At 34.6% G+C, this 22,430-nt stretch overlaps 1 protein-coding gene across 13 annotated transcripts in view; it reads right to left on the reverse strand.

Moving 5' to 3' along the window:
- FOXP2 (forkhead box P2) overlaps nucleotides 1-22,430 on the reverse strand; it is a 1,129,496-nt gene that overhangs the window by 135,596 nt on the left and 971,470 nt on the right. For 12 of the 13 annotated variants that reach the window (XM_074367186.1, XM_074367190.1, XM_074367187.1 and 9 more), the window contains one exon: nucleotides 12,425-12,514. In XM_074367186.1, the coding sequence (XP_074223287.1) occupies nucleotides 12,425-12,514 (90 nt within the window). Of the gene's footprint in view, nucleotides 1-8,774; nucleotides 8,833-12,424; nucleotides 12,515-22,430 lie in introns of all 13 variants that reach the window. The other variant, XM_074367195.1, reaches the window with a different exon arrangement.

Here is a 22,430-nt window from a genome sequence, read left to right on the forward strand (position 1 = left end):
TGACCATGAAGACAAAAGCTGTACAAGGGCTGAGCAGGTCTTTTAATGTCATCCTCAAGCAGCTGTACCAGCCAAAGCTGGATTTCCTGGATACGGAGTTCATGTTTCATGAGAAAAATAAATCTATATTCCTAAACAGAGCAGCTGATAAACTCCACAGTGAGTTTACATAGTATTTCAGCGGCAATATCTAAAATCCACATGACTAAAGCAATCGCTATAATTAACTTATAAAGTTATATACCATTAAGTCACATGGAAAGTTTAGTTCCCTGACAATATTTGAGAAATTCTCACATCTCATTTATAATTTCCAATATCATTTTATTAAACAGATTTCTTACTTCCAGTTCCCTAGTAAAAGCATCAGGGGTATTTAGTGGGCTTAGAAGCATGACAAGAACACAATAATGAACCAGTGTATCTTGTTCAAAAAAAAAAAAAAACAGACTAAATAAGGGGTAAAAGGCTTACTGTCAGCAAAATATTTATATGTATATGAAATTCATAAACCAGAAGATAGAATCAAGAAAGAAAATCTAGGTAAAGATAAAAGGAGAAAACATTCATTATTATTGTTAATAATAAAGTTATCTACCCAGGAAAAGGAATCAGTTGAAGTGTTATTCATAAACAGACTGCTTCACTAGAACAAAGACAAGGTTGATGTATTAGCTATGTGAGATCAGGGAGGGTAACACAGCCTGAACCAGGTCTTCTTATGATACTCACGTCCGCTTACAAGTCTCTTTCTACAAAATACAGAGAAGCTGATAAATACCATAGCTTCACACTTGTCTCATCAGGTTCAGCAAAAGTGATACCTTGGACTTATTCTGACAAGGAAGGAAAAATTTGCCTAATTCAATTCAATTTGGCAAAGATTTATTTAGGATCTACTATGGGCCAAGCATTCTGTTAGAAATAAAACGTAATCTCTGACCTCCAAGGGTTTAGGGTCTGAGACTAGCTAGAGAAGTAGTCAAATAACTTTAATAAAATATGGTATAATCTATCTTTGGACTAATACATGTAGAATAATAAAATAAAAGTATGATGCAGGTTCTGGAAGTAAACACGGGTGAGGGATTATTTCTCTCTGAAGAGTCAGAGAAGGCTCAAGGGAGTAGGGTCTTCAAGTCCAGGTAAAAGTTCGGCAACGAGATAAGAGGGGGTGCGGCTGACCTTCTAAACAGATGGAAAAATAGGAGCAAAGGCAAATAGGTGTCAAAGTTCTTAGAGTTCACGATGCCCTGCAGAGTGCCTGGTATATGAGAAGCAAGACACAAACATTTGTGAATGATTGGATAAACTAATAAATAGCACTTCAGTAAGGGTTAAGTCACAGTCACAAAGCAACAGGTCTATGATGACATATGTCCTTTTATGCCATACTGAGAGGTTGAAAGATTGCAATTTTCACATTAGGGCAGAGAAATATGGCCCAATCAGTCTAGAAGGTTTATAGCTGGAGACTGTAGAATAGAATTAGGACAAGTTCAGAAGTGTGGGGAGAAATAAATAATTCCAGTTTGAGAGAAGTTGATCTGGGTTGAGATGCCCCCAGCAGACAACTGGAAAAAAAAAAAACACATCTGGTGCCTAAGAGAAAGGAGGAACTTGATAGGGTTATTGACTAGCACTGATCTAGGGACTCCACACACTTATGCAAAACATACTGTGTATACCAGACGCTGGAAATGTGAAGATAAATAAAACAGTCCCAGCCTTCAATCAACTTAGAGTAATTGTGATCCAGTGTAATAACAGGTAAGAACAGAAGTACATATAAGACACAGAACTAATAAATAGATGGGGGTAATTAATTCTACATTGTGTGTGTGTGGCAGGTGAGGGTTTCAAGGGAGGCTCATAGAGTACCTGACAATTATTTAAAAGCTTCACAGAAGTTTTCTGGATGGAAAGGCAGAGAAGGGCATATTGACAAAAGAGAAAGAAGGTCACCTGCATGGAGACATGAAGCAATTCTGGAGGAACCATAAGTGGTTTGACCACAATATGTAAAAAGTGGCTGGAGGACAATATCAGCATGCAGGGCCACTGCACCAAACCGCTATCTTTGAAGATAAGGAGTTTTCTTTTCTTAGGGTGTCTAATATCTAAAGGAAGGCCAATTGGGCAAAGTGGTTATATACTGAGAACTTTAGAAAACAAATTTATTTTTAAATCAAAGGTAAGATCTAATGACTTTATATGAGGACTAACGACATAAAAATAAAATTCTCACAATATTGTTGGAAATGCTTCTGGAAAGAATGAACAGAGAGAGAGATCTCAAGAAACTGGCTCAGGGACCTTTTTAATTAGCTCAGATTTAAAGACATTTATAACAAACAAACAAACAAAGCAAAAGGACTGAAATTAAAAGACTTGAACCTGGAAGGAAACAAGTATCACTAGTTCAGCTGTTTCATGGTGTAGGTTGGAAAACTGAGTCCCAGAAAAGAAAAATGACACAATACTAATAAGAATTCAGACTCAACACTTCTTTATTTTTTAAACAGGGAACCACTTTCCCATTGCAGAAGGGTTACCGGGTTCCTACATACTACTCTGTAAACCAGCTGCATTAGAATGTCCTGAAGAGTTGAAAATATTTCGATTTTGTAAGATCCCATACCCCCAATTTTAACTCAATGTTCTTGGGTGGACCCAAGACTCTCCAGTTTTAAAAGATTTTCAAGTAATTTCTTAGATTTAAAAACTCTTAGCCTAAATGAACTCTAAGACTCTGTAGGAGAGTGGTGATGGTTATTAAGGGAAATAAAGTCTCCCATAATAAAGGAAAAACTTTAAACGATGCCCACATTTTTGAAAAACTAGAACTCTAATCATATTTTAACCACTCATGAATATGCTTTAAATGTCTATTACAAGCTTGGTTCTATGTGAAGAATGTGGAATAGAGAATGATTTTCTCCTTTGTGTTTTTTTGTTTGTTTTTGCAAAGATATTTTCCTGAAGAATGTACTATAGTCTTTCTGTGAGACAACAGATTTTCCTCATGTCAGCACATCAAGATATTCAATGTGTTCCTTGGTTTGTCCCTTGAGAACGTGCAGTAGCACTAGCAGAAGATATCAAGGTGGCAGCTTTTACAGCAATGCAAGTGTTAGCATTAGAAGTGTAAGAATTTATATATTGTGCAAAGAAATGGTCTATTTTGTGTTATCAAAATGCTCAACAACTAGGTCCTACAGGGTCTATGTCTATAATGATGAAACTATAAAAATCTTCATGAAAAAACAAATCTTTTGTTCTTAAATAACCACCAAATAATTTTAGACAGGCAGGATGTGATTTGAGACCTTCAACTGTGAACTGAATCTAAACGGAGGCTTTCTAATTTGAGTGACAAAAATACCAAATCAGAACACCTGGACCAAATCAGTCAACAATCAATGGTCATTAAAAAGAAAGCAGCTACTCATTACTGAATTTCTATGACGTCTCTTCATACCCAAGACACTGCCTTCCCCCATGCCCTTCAAAAACATGCCAGGCAACTTTTACTCTGAAAGAGTACTCCAAGTTATCTACTGATGTCACTGAATATTTACAAGTAAGAAGGAGGGAAATATTAACAGTAATATTGAGTGCCCCTCTCAATTCTTCAAATAAAATTTCAGCAAGGAAAGTAGGGGGAACTTATTTGTTCGCTCTGAATTTTCTCCATTGATGCTGGATTGCAAGATCTATTAGAATGGACCCTTAAAATTCACAGATGTTGAGGATTGGTCTGATTATTTTCAAATTACCCTGAAGTTCCAAGACATTACACTTGTGGAATTTGTCAAGCCATGAAACTAAATCAAGCATGCTGGGGGCTGATCTAGTCTTTAGATTGCTGACCTCTTACACACATTTACTAACTCCTCCACACCTGTGGATTCGTCTATCACAAATATATAGCTTTGCTTTTCTCTACCTGTTCTCACTGATGTAGAAAAACCTGTGATGTGAAAAAAAAAGTTTTGTTATAAAAAACTGACATTAATCAACAGGTAAATTTATTGAAGTTGGAAAGTTAAGTTGTATTATACTTTGCACTTGACAATGGTAACTTGACTCAGAATAAGAACAGTCTTTGTAAGAAAGACCATACAGACTTCTCCATATTTTTGAACGGGAAATTTCTTGAATTTGAGGGTTTGTGAAGATCTCAGGTTGCAAACTTTGTGAATGTCAAGAGTTTACTATAATTAGTTCTCATGAGTGGTTTCATCCTCATCTAATCAGAGAACATAATTTTCATCTTAAAAAAATCTACCATATATAGCAATTTATTAACATTTATTAAGTGCCTCTGGGAAAAGTAACTTAGTGCCCAAACATAATTTAACTTAAAAATCATCTTACAATGAGCTAATATGATTTTCATATCAAGGAAGGATGACATAAATATTTTTGAAAGAACAATTCATTACACTTTTGTTTGATCATTTCAAATGCCCTGCTTCCAAATTCCAAATTAAAATAATCATAATCAGCACAACCTAAGATCTGCTTAGAAAAATTGGCCACTTAATACAACCATCCCCAGCAATTCTAGTTTGAATTTCTTAATGAGTTTTCTGGGAAATCTGGCAAAAGGATTTAAGGAAGAGTGAAACCATTCTGACGGTGACTTTGGAAGAGCCACCTATAAAAGTCATCAGTAACAGCAGATTCCTAGCACTAAATGAAATGTTTCAGGGGTTCCAGGTTCTCTTAAGTAGCTGAGATATTCAAGAGTAAAGCTGCTTTCATACGAAAATTACAACTTAAAAAAGGCATACAAGAAACTATTCTTGGGGCAAGATAAGAACTAAAACACTGGATACTGGATTTCATGAAGTCACACAGCTTTACTATTTTGTTAGCAAAATTATATGCTGGAATATCTCTTAGGTTCAAGATAGAATTCAATAATTACAGGCATTTAAAGTTACTGTTTTCTTAATACAGGACTGAAGGGATAGAGATTAAGTAAAATGGATAAGGTGACATGATGAGAGAAAAGAATAAATGATAAAGGAACAAAAAATAACTACAGTGGAAAAGGTGAAGTAGCAGAAAATATTCAAGAAAACCAAGCAGAAACGTAAAATGCAGGATGACATATGAAGAGAATCCACAGAGGAAACACAATGAATCTTAAATGTAAGTGAATTTCAACATAATTTCACTTTTTGTCTTTAATCATGTACTGACACAGTTCTTCACTTTGTCATTCAATTTAGCTTGTACAACACCTCCAAACACCTTAAGGTAAAATTCACAGCCTAAGTCTTAAATCCTAAGGAGAGCTCCCTTAACAATATTAATGTTCTATTTCTTTCTTCCTCTTACTTCAGTTAAGGTAGAGAAGTCAAGGGAAGATATACTTAAAATCCTAATGGATTACAGAAAGAGGCAAGTGCTTGGGTAGCGAAGAAAAGAGAAAATCTGACCTTCTACCAAGCAGTTTTCTCCCAGATTTAATTTATGGGAACTCAGTATTATGTATGAAATGTGTATTAACTTACATGATGGGAGACACAGCAATCAGAGAAGCAAAAGTGCATTTATTAATTCTCTATTTTCTGTTCATCACCTTAGTATTGCAGATCTTAATTGTTACTGGCAAATGATCAACAAAGAGGGGGATTAGAAATGATCAAGACTGCATGTGTGGAAATGCTTATCCTCATGGTCACTGTTTGATGTGGCTGTCAAGCTCCATGTTCTAAAAGCTCTCCTTTTCCTTGACCCTTTGCAATACAGCAAATGCTAATTTGATTCTTCCTTTCCCCTCTTTACTTTCTTCTGCTTCTTTTTCTTCTTGCTTTAAAACCTGTGGATGTTAGTGAGCTCCTCTTTGTAGATTATCTTTTTCAGAAATCCCTTCCACTTCCATGGATTCATCTATCACTTCTGGATGATTTCACAAATATTTGTCTCTAGCTCTGACCTCTCTGTCAAACTCTAATTTTCTAAAAGCTTGTTATTTTCATTTACTTTCTTGCTATCACCCTAAACTCAACATTTCTAAAGCTCAGTTCATGATATGCCAGCCTAAGAAATTTTCTAAAGATTATCTTTTTCCAGATCTCTCATAACTCCCCCTCCCCCAAAGCATCCTCCAGATGTACCACTGTTGACTAGATCATTACAAAACATTGCTTTGATCATATCACTTCCTTATCCAAAACCTTTAACAACCTCTGCTACCTAAACCATAAAGTACAGACTTGTTAACTTGACATTTCAGGCTCCATACAATTGGTGATGTATATTTCCAGCTCTCCAATTCATTCATTATTCTTCTAGTGTGACATCTCTATGCTGGTCAAAACAAATTACTTACTCTCTTATCTAACCAGACCTCACAATTTCCTGTCTCTCCGTCTTTTGAAAATTTCTCCATCAAAAATTGTCCTTTACTTTCTCTACCAAATTCCCCTTCTTTGCGTCTAACATAGATGCCACCTCTCCACAAAGCCTTCCCTGACAACTTGAGCCTGGGTTAATAATTTTCTTTTTAAAATGCTTATAGCTTCAACATCACTAATTATCAGGGAAATGCAAATCAAAACCACAATGAGATATCTTAACTTGTTAGAATGGCTATCATCAAAACGAGATGAAATAACAAGTTCTGGCAAGGATGTGGAGAAAAGGTAACCCTCACACACTGCCAGTGGGGATGTAAATTGGTGCAGCCACTATGGAAAACAGTATGGAGTGTTCTCAAAAAAAATTAAAAATAGAACTACCATATGATCCAGTAATTCCATCACTGGGTATTTATCCAAAAAAAAAATGAAAATATGAAATCAAAAGGATATATGCACCTGAATGTTCATAGCTGCATTACTTACAATCGCCAAGCTATGGAAACAACCTAAGTGTCCATCACCAGATGCATGCATAAAGAAGATGTAACGTATATATATTTGTAGATTATCTTTTTCAGAAATCTCCTCCACTTCCATGGAAGTTCTATACACACACATACACACACATATACATACACACACGTATATACCCACACACATATATACACCACTATATATATATATATATGTATCTCAGCCATAAAAGGAATGAAATCTGCCATCTGTGACAACATGGATGGACTTGGAGGGTATTATGCTTAGTGAAATAAGTCAGAGAAAGACAAGTACTGTATGTTTTCACTTACATGTGGAATCTAAAAAACAAATAAATATAACAGAACAGAAACAGACTCACAGATACAGAGAACAAACTCGTGGTTACCAGAGTGGGGAGGGGTGGAATGAGGGGCAAAACATGAAGGGGAAATAAGATTTACAAACTACCAGTTATAAAATAAGTAAGCCACGAGGATGTAATACACAGCACAGAGCATATAGTCAATATTTTATAATAACTTTGTATGGTGTGTAATCTGTAAAAATACCAAATTACTATGTTGCACACCTGAAACCATTATGATACTGGAAGTCAACTATACTTCAATAAAATAAAAGACTTACAGCATTTCTGCCTTTCTGATTCCTACAGCACATCCACTGTGGCCTGACATTTGTGTGCAGGTCTTACTACCTTCCTCAACCAAATCCTTAAGTCCTTGAGGATATTTACACATTGTAGTTCTCAGTTTTCCCTGAATGAACAAAGGTTTTTTTTTCCCCCTCCAACCTCCTCCCACTCTCCACTCAGCACAATCTCCTCATTCGTTATTTCATCAGGTATTTATTGAGCTCTGTTATTCACTAGGCATTGTGTCAGGCCCTGGAGATGAGCAGGACCCTCATGATCCCTGCTGTCACAGAGCTCACAGTCTAGTAGGGAAGACACAACAACATATAAGTTTAGGTGTGGCCTGTGTGACATATACATGAGGTGGGGGGCCGACAGCAGGGGGTCAGACTCTAGTAGTACCTAGAACACTCCCTTTGCTCTCTTATAAACTAGGCACACTTCACAGCATAGTGAATAGTGAATCGTAACAATTATTACCAAATAAAAGAAACTTTATTATAGAATATGTATCATAAACTTGGTTTAAATACAAATTTCCTGGAGCTGATTGTCATAGAACTTTTCAATTAATTCATTATAAGTGCAAGGATTTACGCTAGTTACTTTATACAATATTATTTTTGGTCTTCACAGCAATCTCACAAGATGGGTATCCTTATACCCATTTTAGTGATAAGGAACAGGTTTTAAGAGATCAAATTACCCTGCTCAGACTCCTAGCAATGGAGGGCAAAGGTGGCTTCAGATCTTTCCAACATACTTGCACCATGGTTTTCATACATATGTGATCTGATTCCAAAGCATTATTTTTGGCTATGGTATGTTAATAAAGTGCTTTATAACTGAAAATAAATAAATAAAAAAACATAATCCTTAACTCATAAGCTAATATCTGACAAGATATTCCTGAAAAATTAAGATGCCTATCACTTAGTTAAAAAAAAAGTGGAATAAATTTTTAACCACAGAATATTATATTTTGTTCATCAAGTAGCCTGATGTCTTTATTTTAAAGATGTTGAGTGACATCCTTAAACTTGTATAACTAGTTTGTGGCAGAGTCAGACTAAGACCCCTAGGTTTAATTCACTTTTGCTTTTTACTATTCCATTCTTGAACTATTTAACACAGAATTATTATTTTTAAATTAAATTACTTATTGGAAAAGAGAACCTTATATAAGATATTAACCTACAACGAAGGAAGGGATTACAATGCTATATACTAATATTCATCTAAGATAGCAAAGCAATAGCATTTACCTTAAATTTACGTCTCTGCTCTGCACAGCTCTTGAAGAACCACAAGTCTGTCTCATGGCTGTAAATGTAACAAGAACAATAATGCGACCAATTTTCATACCTAAACTAAATTAAGTAGATTTGTCATAGGCTAGAAAATTGATAATGTAGTTCACAATTTTTTAAAAAAATTTTAAGTTACAGATTATGGAAGTGTGCATGTATGTATACGTAAATGTGTGTGTGTGCACAGATGTGTATGAATTTACTCTTTTTAATAATCTGGAAATCAGTTTCATGAAATTTAAAGCATTACATATTCTCTTTGTTTGGCTAACTTTTCTCATTACAGAACACTATGGGTACATCAAGCATAGGAAGTGCTAAAAGTAAATACAGATAAATAAAACAAATTAAAATGAGAGGCTGTCCTCAGCTGTTATTAGGTAATGTTTTTCAGGGATACATAGTAAATATGTAAAGAAGAAACATCTGGTAATGCTTAGATTAATATCAGCCCTCATTTGCATCACAATCTCTATATTATTCATCAATATGTCCTTAATCAATGTACCTACTGATTGGACCTATTCAATTGGTGTTTCATGTAATGAACAGAATATGTAAACATGTTTCAAATACATATATTCAGATATCTATACACGAAGTGAAATCACTATTACAATCAGTGCTCAAGCTTGTCAGATGTGATTTTTTTCTTTCCATTTTGCATTAGATATGCTAATACCTATTCTATCTGCAGCACAAAATCCTAATGAAAAAATGTAAATGAAAAACTAATAGTAGATGAATACGAGTCTACTAGAAATAATCTCTCTACCATGTCACACTTCAAATCTGGCCACCACTTTCAAACATTTAAAAGAAATTCAGTTGAATGTAACAAAGCAACCGAGTATTGTTCTTGTGACTTGAGCCATTAAAACAGATTTTTTAAAATCTGTACTTTCTTTCAAATGTTATAAAATAGTTCCCCATCGAAACTGTACTTTAAAGTGAAAACCTCATATCTCTTTTCGTCTTCTAAAAATAGGTTATGCCTGATAAAGTACAAGCCACCATGATCTATTATTAACACCAAGTACCTTGCCTTGCAAGTACAGATTCTGAAACATTTTCAATTATCTTTTTTAATTCTAAAAGATAATCTACACCAACTCTATTTTGAAAGGTTGGTTAAACTCATAGGTAAGTATAAAGAACTAGGCTGTGAGAGAATCATACAAGTTTTAAAGTGTTACTTTCATATCAAATGGTTACAATTTTAAATGAAAATATTCTACCTTTTCTTTAACATAAGTGGCAAATAGCGCAACTCATGTTAAACAGTATTTGCAGATGCAAAGATAAGCATTACCCAATATCCCCCTTTGACAACATGTGTAAGCCAGTATAAAATGTTATTAGGTTTTTTATTAGATTTTTAATACAATCCCAGCATGTTTCCTGTTGCTAACCTTATCAAGGACTATGAAACACTAAAACTGTAGACTCACATCATATTCATTTTGGTATATATTTTGGTGAACAAGTAAGTCTTCATTCATTATTTCTAACTTATTCACAAAAACCAACTTGTCATTCCTAGGACATTTTGGCATGAGCTCCCATTAAAATTACAAAATAATAATAAAATGCTACAGTTTCACAGTCTGTATACTGGATGTATATTCATAAGCATATGAATCACAAAACATTAAATATAAGTGACACAATGGTTGTTTGCAGTAATGGTTAGCAACTGAAATTGTTAAAAGGTATTTCTAATGCTTCTACTTATCCTTTGGTGATAAAACAACAAAATCAAGTTCTACTCAAAATTTTATTTATATAACATTTGGCACAGGAGCCATATTTTCTTATTTTAGAGTCATTAATATGTCCACATTATATGTGTGTGTTTTCCAGGAAGAATTATGTTATATTTTAGTTAAACCAAGTATCACATTTTGCCTTACAAACAACAACAAAAAAAGAAAGCAGAAAAACTAAAGCCCAGCCATTCTTTGCAGAGCCACCCTGGTAACCAGCAATAAAGAAACTTCTACTGGACTTAGCTTTGGAGAGGAAGAAACCATGTCATCTGTTTTATCAAGAGACATGATAAAAACAGAATTAGGACAATGTACAGTGTTTTTTCAGATATTTGAAACAATAAACTCTTACCTCTGGCTTATGCTGCCAGCATCTAAACCTCCTTTGCCATACCAACAAGAAAGCAAGATTCCCAGTCTGAAGCCATAGTGATAATATACATTTCATTTGCTATCTTCTGTGACTTCTATGTAAATTTTTCTCTGTCATGTAAATGTGTGGAGAGGCTCTCATGGAATCAGATAACTCAACAGAAATGCTCCAATCACTGTTATTACTCGAGAAGGGATATGACAGTGAGGAAAGTTTGTCACTACAGAATTACTGACTAGTTAAGCAAAAGAATGTGAAATTTATTTTAAGAGGGAAAAAAAAAATTAAAATGAATCTTAAACTTAGGCTGATTCAATGTAGCTTTCACTTGAAATCATGGTAAACACCTGTACCTCTTAACCCCTGTCCCCAAGACTCCCTTCTCCACATCCACCTCTCACAAATGGGTTTGTTCCCCAGAATACATTCTCATCTCAAATTGTCCTAGGGACCATATATTTAATCTGGTTTCTAGGTAATAAGTAGCTTCTGGATTGTGTAGAGCAGTAGCCAATAATTCTCTGTTACACAAACTGTCAGTAGGGCCATCATGTGAGACTTAGTTACTAACATCTGAGAGTACACCTGGAAATGAAAACAGCTAGGCCATAAAAAATTTTTTTCAAGATTGTTTTGCTAAAATAAAGCAATAAGAAAGATGTTTACTTTTTTTTAAAATTAAGCTTACTTATTAGACATGTATATAAAACATGATTCCAAAAGGACTGCTTATCTTTCAACAGAACTGATAAACATTTTGAATGTTTTATGCAACTCCAGATTCTACCTTTCAAACATGTTAAAAGTACACTCTAAAAATGTTTCTTCTCATTAATGTCCTATATGTTTTGGTTAAGGCTATATAAAACAACGGCTATAGTAACACAAAAAATTACTTTGAAAGACATACATACTATCGGTTTCACAGGACAAACACAGTGAGTAAGGACAACAAACTCCAGAATGTGTTTTTATAACTGTAGCAACAGCAGTAACTCCTTGGCAAACTCAAACAGTTTTTTTTTGCAACCTGGGAGGTTTTCTGCATTTGTCACTTGGATACAACTGCAAAAGAGTTGTCTCAGACTGCTTTGTTTCCTTCTCTACCATTTACTATCGTTTTGCTTTAAAGGAAGAAACTTCACATTTTAACCTGTTTATGAATAAAATTCCACTAAAACCCCACAAGGGAGTTTTACACAAAACTCTTTAGGCCTATGTATACCAAATGTTGTTCCTGCATAATTTTTCCAATAAGTGACCTTGTACACTTTTGCAATCTATGCTTACAGAATATTATTTTTCCCTCTTTCGAGAAGATAAATGAGTTTTCTTTTTGAATTAAAATCACTTACATACGCAAATGTAAAAATTTTCTGTACGAATACAACTGAGTCTGCACATCTGTTACCATTATGAACATTTTTTATAGTAAGACCTCTGGATAGGAGTGCTTTACTAACCTGCAGTGGCCTCTGTTTATCACTGCTCTTAGGAGATTTCAATCCACTTGTTTGCTGCTGTAAGAGAAGTTGTCTTGCTGCTTGGAGCGCCTGGAAGTGAAAAGGGAACAATATCTAAATATTCTGTTGGAAGGTAAACTATTTTCAGTTATTCCTTGGTTAACAGTAATAGGCTTCAATGTCTGAGAATCCTCCCCCTGCCTCATTTCTACAGAGAATCATTAAATATTCTTTTTCTTCTATGTGAAAAAAATTTCACATAACACATACATACAACTTTACTTAAAATAACAGAGATGCATTTAATCCTGCAGAAAATAAAGTTAATTTGTTTAAAGTGCTTAAATAGACAAAAATCATAAACTGCATCAATAACCTCATTTCCACAAGGAACTTGTCTTTTGAGTGTTCAACTAAAATGCCCACTCCCTTTTAAATTATCACTCAATTTGCATTTTCATATTACAATTTTGAAGCAAAAGCAGTAGACTTCAAGTGTTACCGGAAGCTGTAATTAAATTTGACAAATCAACATCAGATTATCTTGAAAGTGAATTAATAAGGATTTTCACTAAAGATTAAAAATACTTTTTTTGTACTTACAATTCAAGGGGAAACCTCTCCTTTGACAAAATAAAGTGCAGTTTTAATGCCAAATAAAATTGAGTGGTTTTCATTTGCATTCTTAGCAAAATCAGAGAACAAAGAAATTACCACTCAACCAATCAGGTTTGTTTCGATGTGTGACAGAATACCAATCAAAATAGAAGATGTTTTCATTTATTTTTATGTTTTCTTTCCCACTCAGGAAAATAAAACTTAACATAAAAAAATCAATGTAAGCATTTCATTTACTGGAGGAGGGACAGTTTGGTGAATGAACTATATAAACATCATATAAAAACTGTGCCATAAAAATATATATAGAGATCTTTTAAAGGCACCAGTGTAAAGTAATTTAAAAAAACTTTTTAAGAGCCTCTACAAACTCATTGTTTCTCTCAACAACTGAGTTCAATGAACACTAATGATGAAATTTTTTGACCCATAAAACTAAAAGAAATCATTGCCCTACTTTGTTATTCACTGTTTTAGAATACAAGGTAAATTTTTCATGATGGGAAAAATATCTTAGATCAATATTCCTCTATAATAATTAAGATTCTAAGCTGATAAAAAGTACAATTTTGATTGGAATCAATGATCTGGTTTTTAAGAGAGTTTCTAGTATCCATGACAACAGTTGCTTTGACAAGATGTGCATATGGCATTACACTGCCAGCTGGTGTGAACAATGTTTGAACTACTGCATTGAGATGCTGAGCAAACAGAAAAAGTTGCCACGTCTTAACCCTCAGGGAAGGCAGTCATCCCCTGATCAATTATGAAAAGACAGAGAGAGGGCTGCTACAGTCTGGTTCCAAGCAAGTTTTCTGAGAAGGCAGGCAGACATAGAAACCAAAGTAAACAAACTGAATGCCCCCGCACATCTCCTAACAACATTGATTCGTCTTCCCATAGCAGGAGCTGGCAGAGTTTGTCAAGCACACTTTTTACATTTGGAGACACACTTATTCACAACAATCTTCCTTTTGCTTTTTGAATGTTTCAAGTAATTGCAAGTCCGCCTAAACGTTTCTAAGGATGGCACATTCCAGTGAACTCCAGGAATTTTATTATAAAGTTCAGTGTGAAAATAAAGACTGGAGAAAAAAACTCCATAGACAGTTTATTATCCCAAAACTCAGTTGAAAACATTTCACTTGATATCCTAAATAATACAGCTTTCTTTTTTTAAATTGTGACTTACAACATAACTACATATGATATTTTTTAAATGTAAATTACTATAGTGTGACTTAGGCTGTGTCTATGTGAAAATTTCAGATTAAAAAAAATCAACTATTTTTTCCTTTGATGCTAAAATCTACACATAGTTTGCCTAATTTTTTCATATAATATTTTCCTTTGAATTTATTAGTTTGTTTTGTATGTATAAAGCTTTATTCAGTTTACATGCAATTCTGTAGTCATGTATTATTCTTAAAGGCTTCTAATGAACATAGTTCAGAATCCTGGAATTGTGAATAATTAGGATTAAAATTGATGTTAGAAACTATCCAACGTGACCCCTTCATTTTAGCAAACGACAAACATAGGGCCTAGAGTAATCAAGTGCTGTTGAAGGTCTCCTGGCTTCCAGGCCAGAGTGCATTCCAGGGCACCATGCTGTCCCTGGGCTACCAAAGGAGCCATCAGATGACAATGAGTCCAACTCTGGTAAAGGAGAACAACGAGTAAGGTGAGGGAGAACTCTGGCACCACAGTGAATTATGTTTCACCTGTAAAGAGAGCGTATCCTTTTATCAGAACCTGAAAACCACAATATCATCTTTTTATGTTTTGAACTTGTGTTTGAACAGAACTATCACAGAATATACATTGTTTTTATGGCTGAGTGTTCCCACCATCCTTGACTTAGATTTCATTACATCTTCTATCAGTACCTGAATGGAGGTCTAAACTCTTGTAAAATTCTGATCATTTGACCAGTTATTACTAATAAGCTGAAGAATTCTAGAGCTGGACAAAACCTCAGAAGTTGTTTAGCCTAGCTTTCACGTTTTGTAGACGGGTAACTGAAGAACCAATACTACAATAACTTGATTAAAGTCACAAAGCAGAAGCAGAGTCTGGTCAAAAGCTAAGACTCTAGTCTCTCACGCCTAGGACCCTATCTACGTCACCCCACTGCACTGTATTCATTCAACTCAACATGAACGAGTAATGCAGAGCAATATTAATACCCAGTGGCTATAGGAAGATATTAGACAATTAGATGTATTAGAACTGCAGCTCATGAAAATATCACTAGAATAAAGGTGTACTGTTTTTAAAAGAGTAATAATAATAATGGAATACCACAAGATAGCTGGCTAAAACACGCTTCTACTTTTAAAGTACCTTAGTTTCCACATTCATTTATAGTTATCTTTGAAATAGTAAGGAATTATCTTTCAATACAAACTCTTACGAAAAAGAACTACTTGCCTGTATCTACTTTCCTTTAGTAGCAGTAGAGATTGCTGTAGTAAACATAAGAGATGGAAGAACAAAAACAATTCCAAGAGATCAGGAATGATTTAAAACTTATAAGCAGAAATCTTTGGCAGTTTGCATTCTAACTGCAGGCATCACATGACATTTTTATTTCCAGTATTCTGGATAACATTTTAGGATTGAATTTCAACAAACAACTGCTCAGAGACATTTAGTTCATCTTTGCAATTTATTATTGTAGCTACTCAACAGATGAAAGATTATGAGATAAAATACTGCCATCAATATAAGATGTTAGGTGTCAAATACATAAAATATTAACTTAAAAATCACTTGCCCACTTCAATTGGTAAATAGAAAAGATAAATTCCAGGGTTATTCATAAAGTTCTGTGAGTCATTTAGGTTATTTATATAATCCCCCTCTGGAAAAAAAAATTAATTTAGAGCAAAAGACAGAAGATGTTTACAAAATTTCCTTTAATAATGACTGAGTCTGATGCAAATGAATAACAAAAAAGAGATTTCTAAGACGGCCAAATCATATCTAGTTTCCAAAAACACATTTGTTTTGAATTAAGGGTGTACTTTGCTTAATGAAGTTATCTAATGTTACTAGAGCTAAAGAAAATTAAGATAGGACACTTTAAAAATTGGAATTAGATTAAATTAAAATATTTTGAAAGGGGATAAAAATCTCTATAATAAAGGTATATTTTTTGTTAGGCTGCAGAGGTGTGGGAATGTTCATGTTTTCCAGAATTCAATGTATTTTGCTATAAATTTTTTTACTGCAAATATCATTCCTAATAGTTACTATGTAATTTCAGACAAAAATTTTGTGAAGCAAAGTCCTAGCATATCACCCTTCTTAAGTCAGGAATAACTTTACGTTAGTTATGAACCTCACAGACAAAGAGTCATTTCAGTGAGTGGGTCATTATGAGACTTAAGAGTGAAAGACCTTTGCATCCTGCCAGATCAATACCTTTTTTTTTCTTGAAGAACACTGGAAAGTTTCACCAGAAGTGAAGTTGTTCAAGATTAGATTCGAAACACCCAGTGAATCCAAAAATGTTGAGTACTCTAAGGTTTATAAATAACTTTTTTTCAAAGTAAACATATGTATATTTTGGGGAAAAATAGACATCATTCATATCTCTCCCCATAAAAACAGGAATGCTTAACCTATCAGCCTGTTGCATTTGAGACATTAAAATGAAAAATGACATCTACGCCCATTAATATCTTCAATGTATAAACAGCACAGCGTGACACATTCTTGAGAGCTGAAGGCTACAAAATCTCTCTGAAACATAAATAACAAAGCACTCAGAAGCATATTTGATGTTGATATTCATCTCTGAGAAAAACACTGCTGCCCAGGCTTCTTATGAAAATAGATGCAGCCCAAATGGATCTCCTGTAATTGGTTTCAGATAGCGAGGTCAGAAGAAATACGATACAAGAAACGATTATGTGGAACAGGCGAAACCAGAATGTTTACACAGGCACTCCCTAGTTATACTGACAAGGGGTGTACACTTTGCAGATAACCAGAACCAGAAAAAAAAAAAAAATTGGCCAGCAGGATATCCAGAATTTTGTTCCTCATACTCACATTTTTAACCTTGTACACATGACGTCTTTTAACATGTTACTTTGAGTATCTAGCTTAAGTTTTCAAACAGAATTTCATTTTTAAATCACTTTCACAAGTATAGTTGATAATAAGTATATTCAGATCCTTCCACAAAGGATATGAATTCCTAGTCTGTTTCCTCGAATTAAGTTCCCACTAAAGAGAATATACTGATAAATGTAATCTGAAGTCTCATAATGCTATTTAATAGGAGAAAATTAATCATCTAATTGTCATAACCTATTTTCAAACAGCAATCTATCAGAGTGAAATTATGCATCTGTAGCAATTGACCTTTCATTTTATCATGTCTGATACATAATTAGACTGTTTGTTGGGAAAAAAAACTAATTACTAGAAAATATTTTTAAAAATATATATTTTTTTGATTTACAGTATATTTTTACATAAAGCTAAAGAATAAATGTGTGGATACATTATGTTTATATTGTGGACCACTACAGGGGCCAAAGTGAGAAGCCAAGGTCATTTATTTTATGGTATTATAATAAGAGTGAGTAATTAATTGTAAAGCACCTCATTTACCAATCAAATGTCAGGCTATATTGGCGTAGCATTCATGATGTAGATTCAAAGTAGAGAAAATCAAGGTATAGACTATGTTATGGAATGGATCTGCAAGTCTTCCTTAGAAGTTGTAACAACGTCCTAAGGTTCAGTCCAAACCCAATATTCAGTATTTTCCAGTAGGGCTCCAAGGTCCCAGGTGAGCTGAGACACCCTTGCATAAAATAAGCTTATGAGTTAATGGTAACTCATGGCTAAGACACACTCAGTTTAATGGAATGAACACATTACCTTCCTCTAGGCTGGCATTCCACAGGCTGCAGTCAACAATACCAAGCAGTGTGGTATTCACAGCTCTATTTCTTTCAGGATTCTGCTGCTAATAATAATGAATCACTAATGAAGCACATGAAGAACACTACATAATCTACAGCAATACTAAATATACTTCTTGTTCACATATTGAGGAATACTGTCCAACTTAAAAATTCCCAACTATGAAAGGTAAAGATGAGTTGGAATTAACTGATTAAAATCAATAGTTTCACAACATCTCTTCTTCATGGTACACGTTCCAGGAACTACAATAGTTTATGTGTATTCTCTTGGTTATTTCTCTTTCTGCTATAAAATGTTTTGTTATTTTTCCCAAACATACTTTGGATTTACTTTGTGTCTCTCACATACATTAACAGTTTTTTTCTCACTGTGAGACCAATATCATCTGCTTGGATATGCATTAAAGACTCATTACTGCTGTATTTTTATAATTTCAACTGGCATATTAGAGATTAACTGAAGATATATGCTACTAAATTATAGTGTAACATCTGAAAGTAAACTATTATTCAAAACCTGTATTCCAGATTTCCTTTGAAATCTAAAAGTAAGATTGCAAAAGAGGTAGCATTTAGAAAATATTTGTAAGAATAAAATACATTAAAAATTACTCATCATTAAAACATTTTTTTGCAAGTGTGTCTCACGTACCAAGCAAAGGACTAATAATTATTGCTGCCTGAAGAGGTGGGGGGGTGGATAATGTGACATTATTTTTTTTAACCATCAAAGAGCTTACTATCTAATAAGAAACATCTACTGTAATGTCAAAAGGCCATAAAATGTTTTTTTAAACACATTTCAGGAGTTCATAAGTAGAGGATATTATTTTCAGTTGGGGAGATCAGATAAACTTTTATGGTGATATAATATTTGGGCTGAAACGACATGAAAAATAGTTCATCTTTTGCACATGACAGAAAGTGACTACGTCAAATAGAAGCAAAGACAATGTGGGTTCAAACATAGTAAACAGAAAATAACTTATCTTGGAACAGAGCATGAGCTTAATTTAGGGATATTAGCTCCTGGGAAGGTTGGTTGGAGCTAATTAATAAATATAACTAAATAATAAATAGCAAAGAACTTGATAATTATTTAGCAGATAAGGGCAAATGTTGCTGAATCTGAAAGTGATGGGATACTCCTGGCCCAGGACAATTTTCAGGTCATGTTGTGAAGAACAGATAGGAAATAATGAAGAGAGTGAAGAAAGATACAAGGTAGAAAGTCCAGTTAAAAGGTATGTGCAACTGTCCAAACAAGAGATAATAAGAATCACTTCAGTTGCAAACAAGGACTGAGAGGAACTGTCAAAGTATAAAGGGCAGGACCTAGTAACTGGGTGTAGGGTAAAGGCTAGGAATGGGTAAATGACGACTTCAGAAGTTTAAGTCAAGGGTCATGGGAGAAGAGATATGCCACTACTGGAAAGGGAGAAATGAGAATTTGAGACATGGGTTTTGGAAAGAAGACGCTGCTGCTTACCTGCTGGCAGGATAACCAAGAGGAGGTTTCCTTAGTAGTTACTAACAATGCTGAGCTCTAACGTGAGAGTGATCAGGCTGACAACAGACTCCCCAAAGAGGCAGAAGGTCGTTAAGACAAAGGGAGAGAATTAGATTGCTGGTAAAGAGAATGAGGAGAGGAAGAGTCAGGTCCCAAACTTGGGGAACATCTACATTTTGTTTAGAAAAGAAGATGACATAATGAGAAAGGAAGGCAATGAATGGTAAGGAGATCATAGAAATAGAACTCAAGAAGACTTCTGGAAAATGCTGAATATAGAATTACCATATGATCCAATAATTCTACAACTTGGTCTATACCTGGGAGATGAAAACATATGTCCACACAAACAGTTGTATATAACAGTTTTACTCATAAGAACCAAAAGGTGGAAATAACTCAAATGTCTATCAGCTGATGAATGAATAAACAAAATGTGGTCTATCCATATAATGGAATGGGTTCAACCATAAAAGGTTTCTACAACATGGATAAGCATTGAAAACATTATGCTAAATGAAGGAAGTCAAAAGTTGTAGGATTCGTCTATATTAAATGCCCGAATCGGCAAATTCATAGAGACAAAAAGTAAATTAGTGGTAGCCAGGGGCTGGAAGGAGAGGAGAATGGGAACTGACTGCTAATGATTATGGGGTTCTTTTTAGGACGATGAAAATATTCTGGAGTTAGATAGTGGAGATGGTTGCATAACTGTAAAAATACTAAAAACCACTGAATTGTACATTTTAAAGGGATACATTTTATAGTATGTAAATTATATCTCATTAAAGCTGTTAAATATTTAAATTAAAAAAACTGCGATACCAACTATATCTCAAGGGAATGGAAAAAAATAAAAGAGGAAGGAATAAAGAAAAAAGAATTGTGAAGGGAGAAGGTGAATGATGTTCTCAAACACCAAAACTTCAAAGAGGCTAAAGATGAATGAAAGTTCTTGTTGATCTGATAGTTTGCATGTGACTTATCATATATCAGTTCCCCAAAAGTATTAAAGCAGAAGTTAGACTGCAGGGAGTTATTGGGGACCAAATAGGGGGAAACTATGGCCATGAGTGCAAACAATTCTTTTGATAAGTTTTGTGAAGACCAAAATGAAAGAGAACTATAGTTTGGGAGGTTTTGTTTGTTTGCTGTTTCTTTTAAATAAAGATAACTTGATAATGAGCTAATGTGGAGAAACATAAGTTGTAACGGAAATAAGAGAACTGAGGAGGTCACTAGAGGAGAAGGATGGAGGCTAAATCAAGGAGCAGGAGCAGGTGACAGTCTCCTGGGGAGAAGAAACACATCATCCTCTGAGACAGGCTGAAGAAAAGGGAGGAGAGCTAATCTCTTTGCAGAGGTACAAAGAGGAATGAGTTCACACTGGAAGGTCCCAATCAACTCAGAAAATGAGGAAGTGTTATCTTCTGAGAATGAAAGATTGGAACTGCCGGAGAAACAAAAGGGAGGAAGCTTTCCTATCATTGTTCTGAGAAATCTGGCTGATGGAGTAAAGCTGGATATTTAAAACACTGTTAGAGTATGTGTTTCCACATACATTGATGACATGTAGATACATGGATGTCTTCTGGCATGTTGCTTCCAGAACTGAAAATAAGAACAGCCTTCTTTTCCACTGCTCTAATTTGGTATCATCACTACACAGTCTTTTCCAACTTTGAACCTGGCCAAAGGCCCTTGTGCCTCCAATTATTTTAAGTATAAGAGAACGAATCATTTACAATATATGGTTATTACGCATTCCAAGAGTTATTTTTAGTTTTTAAAAGACAGCAAAATTAAAAAAAAATCTGTGACGCTGCTACTATTGGCATAACTGATGATTCAAAAGCTTCCATTTGCAACTAGGAGAGAAAGTATAATGTAATGGCATTGACCAGATTTCAGAAGATATCTTTCTGCCTTTTATTAGTTAATAAATTTGGACTACTTAACTTCACACTGAGTCTTAACTTTCTTGTCTTACTAAATGCAGTTAGTATTTACCTTTGCCTACAGGTGACTTCTGAATTGGAGAAGAAAATGTATTCAAAAGTATTTTAAAAGCTAATGTATATAGCAGCATTATTTCAAGTAAAGATTTTTTAAAATTATATAATTTCTCCAGAGGATATCAGTTCTCCCATGTGTAAGTCCTGGTCAGTTGGGACTGACTCCTGATTTTTAGCTTTATAGTGGCTTTGCTAACCAGATGTGTGCATTTTAACTAGTGGACCTGGCATACGATAATTCCCGAACCTTTATCTCGATATTTATTTAATTCTCTGCAAGCTATTCAAGTAGAAAAATGGCCCACTGGATAGGAAGAATATCTTAACAGCTTCATGTTCTATGACATTTTGCAAAGTCTTCTTCTTTGAGACTGAGTGAAAGGGTTTCTAACTTTATGAATGGACTGGTGAGCTGCACCCCTCTCCTCCTCCAGGTCCACAGAACCATATCTGCATGAAGACATGCATACACAGACAGCCTGTGATACGGATCACTTGCCCTCGAGGATCTTTTAGTACAGTAGGATGGATAAAACTATATTCAACATAACCACAGTGCAACACAGAAACGTGCGGCATGCCGTTAAAAGGAAATACACAAAGTGGCTATGGGGGCTCAGCAAAAACAGAAAAAGGAAGAAAAGGAGAATAAATGTTAATTAAGGGCTCATATATTCCAGCTACAATTCCAAATCCTAGCACTTGCTATCTCACTTCCTCCTCCAAACACTCTCCTTGACCACAGATGTGTAAACTGAAGCTCATTCCCATTAGCTGGGTTGTATGTCCACGCATCCTCTCTCACGCAACCTGGAAACTGCATAGGAGATGCGAACAACTCTCCAGCCGACTTTGAAGCTCACGCAAGGGGTAGCCATGAAGAGCATATCATTGAAGGGACTTTAACACGGTAA

This window comes from Camelus bactrianus, chromosome 7 (genome assembly GCF_048773025.1).
Source record: "Camelus bactrianus isolate YW-2024 breed Bactrian camel chromosome 7, ASM4877302v1, whole genome shotgun sequence".
NCBI classification, from domain to species: Eukaryota; Metazoa; Chordata; class Mammalia; order Artiodactyla; family Camelidae; genus Camelus; species Camelus bactrianus.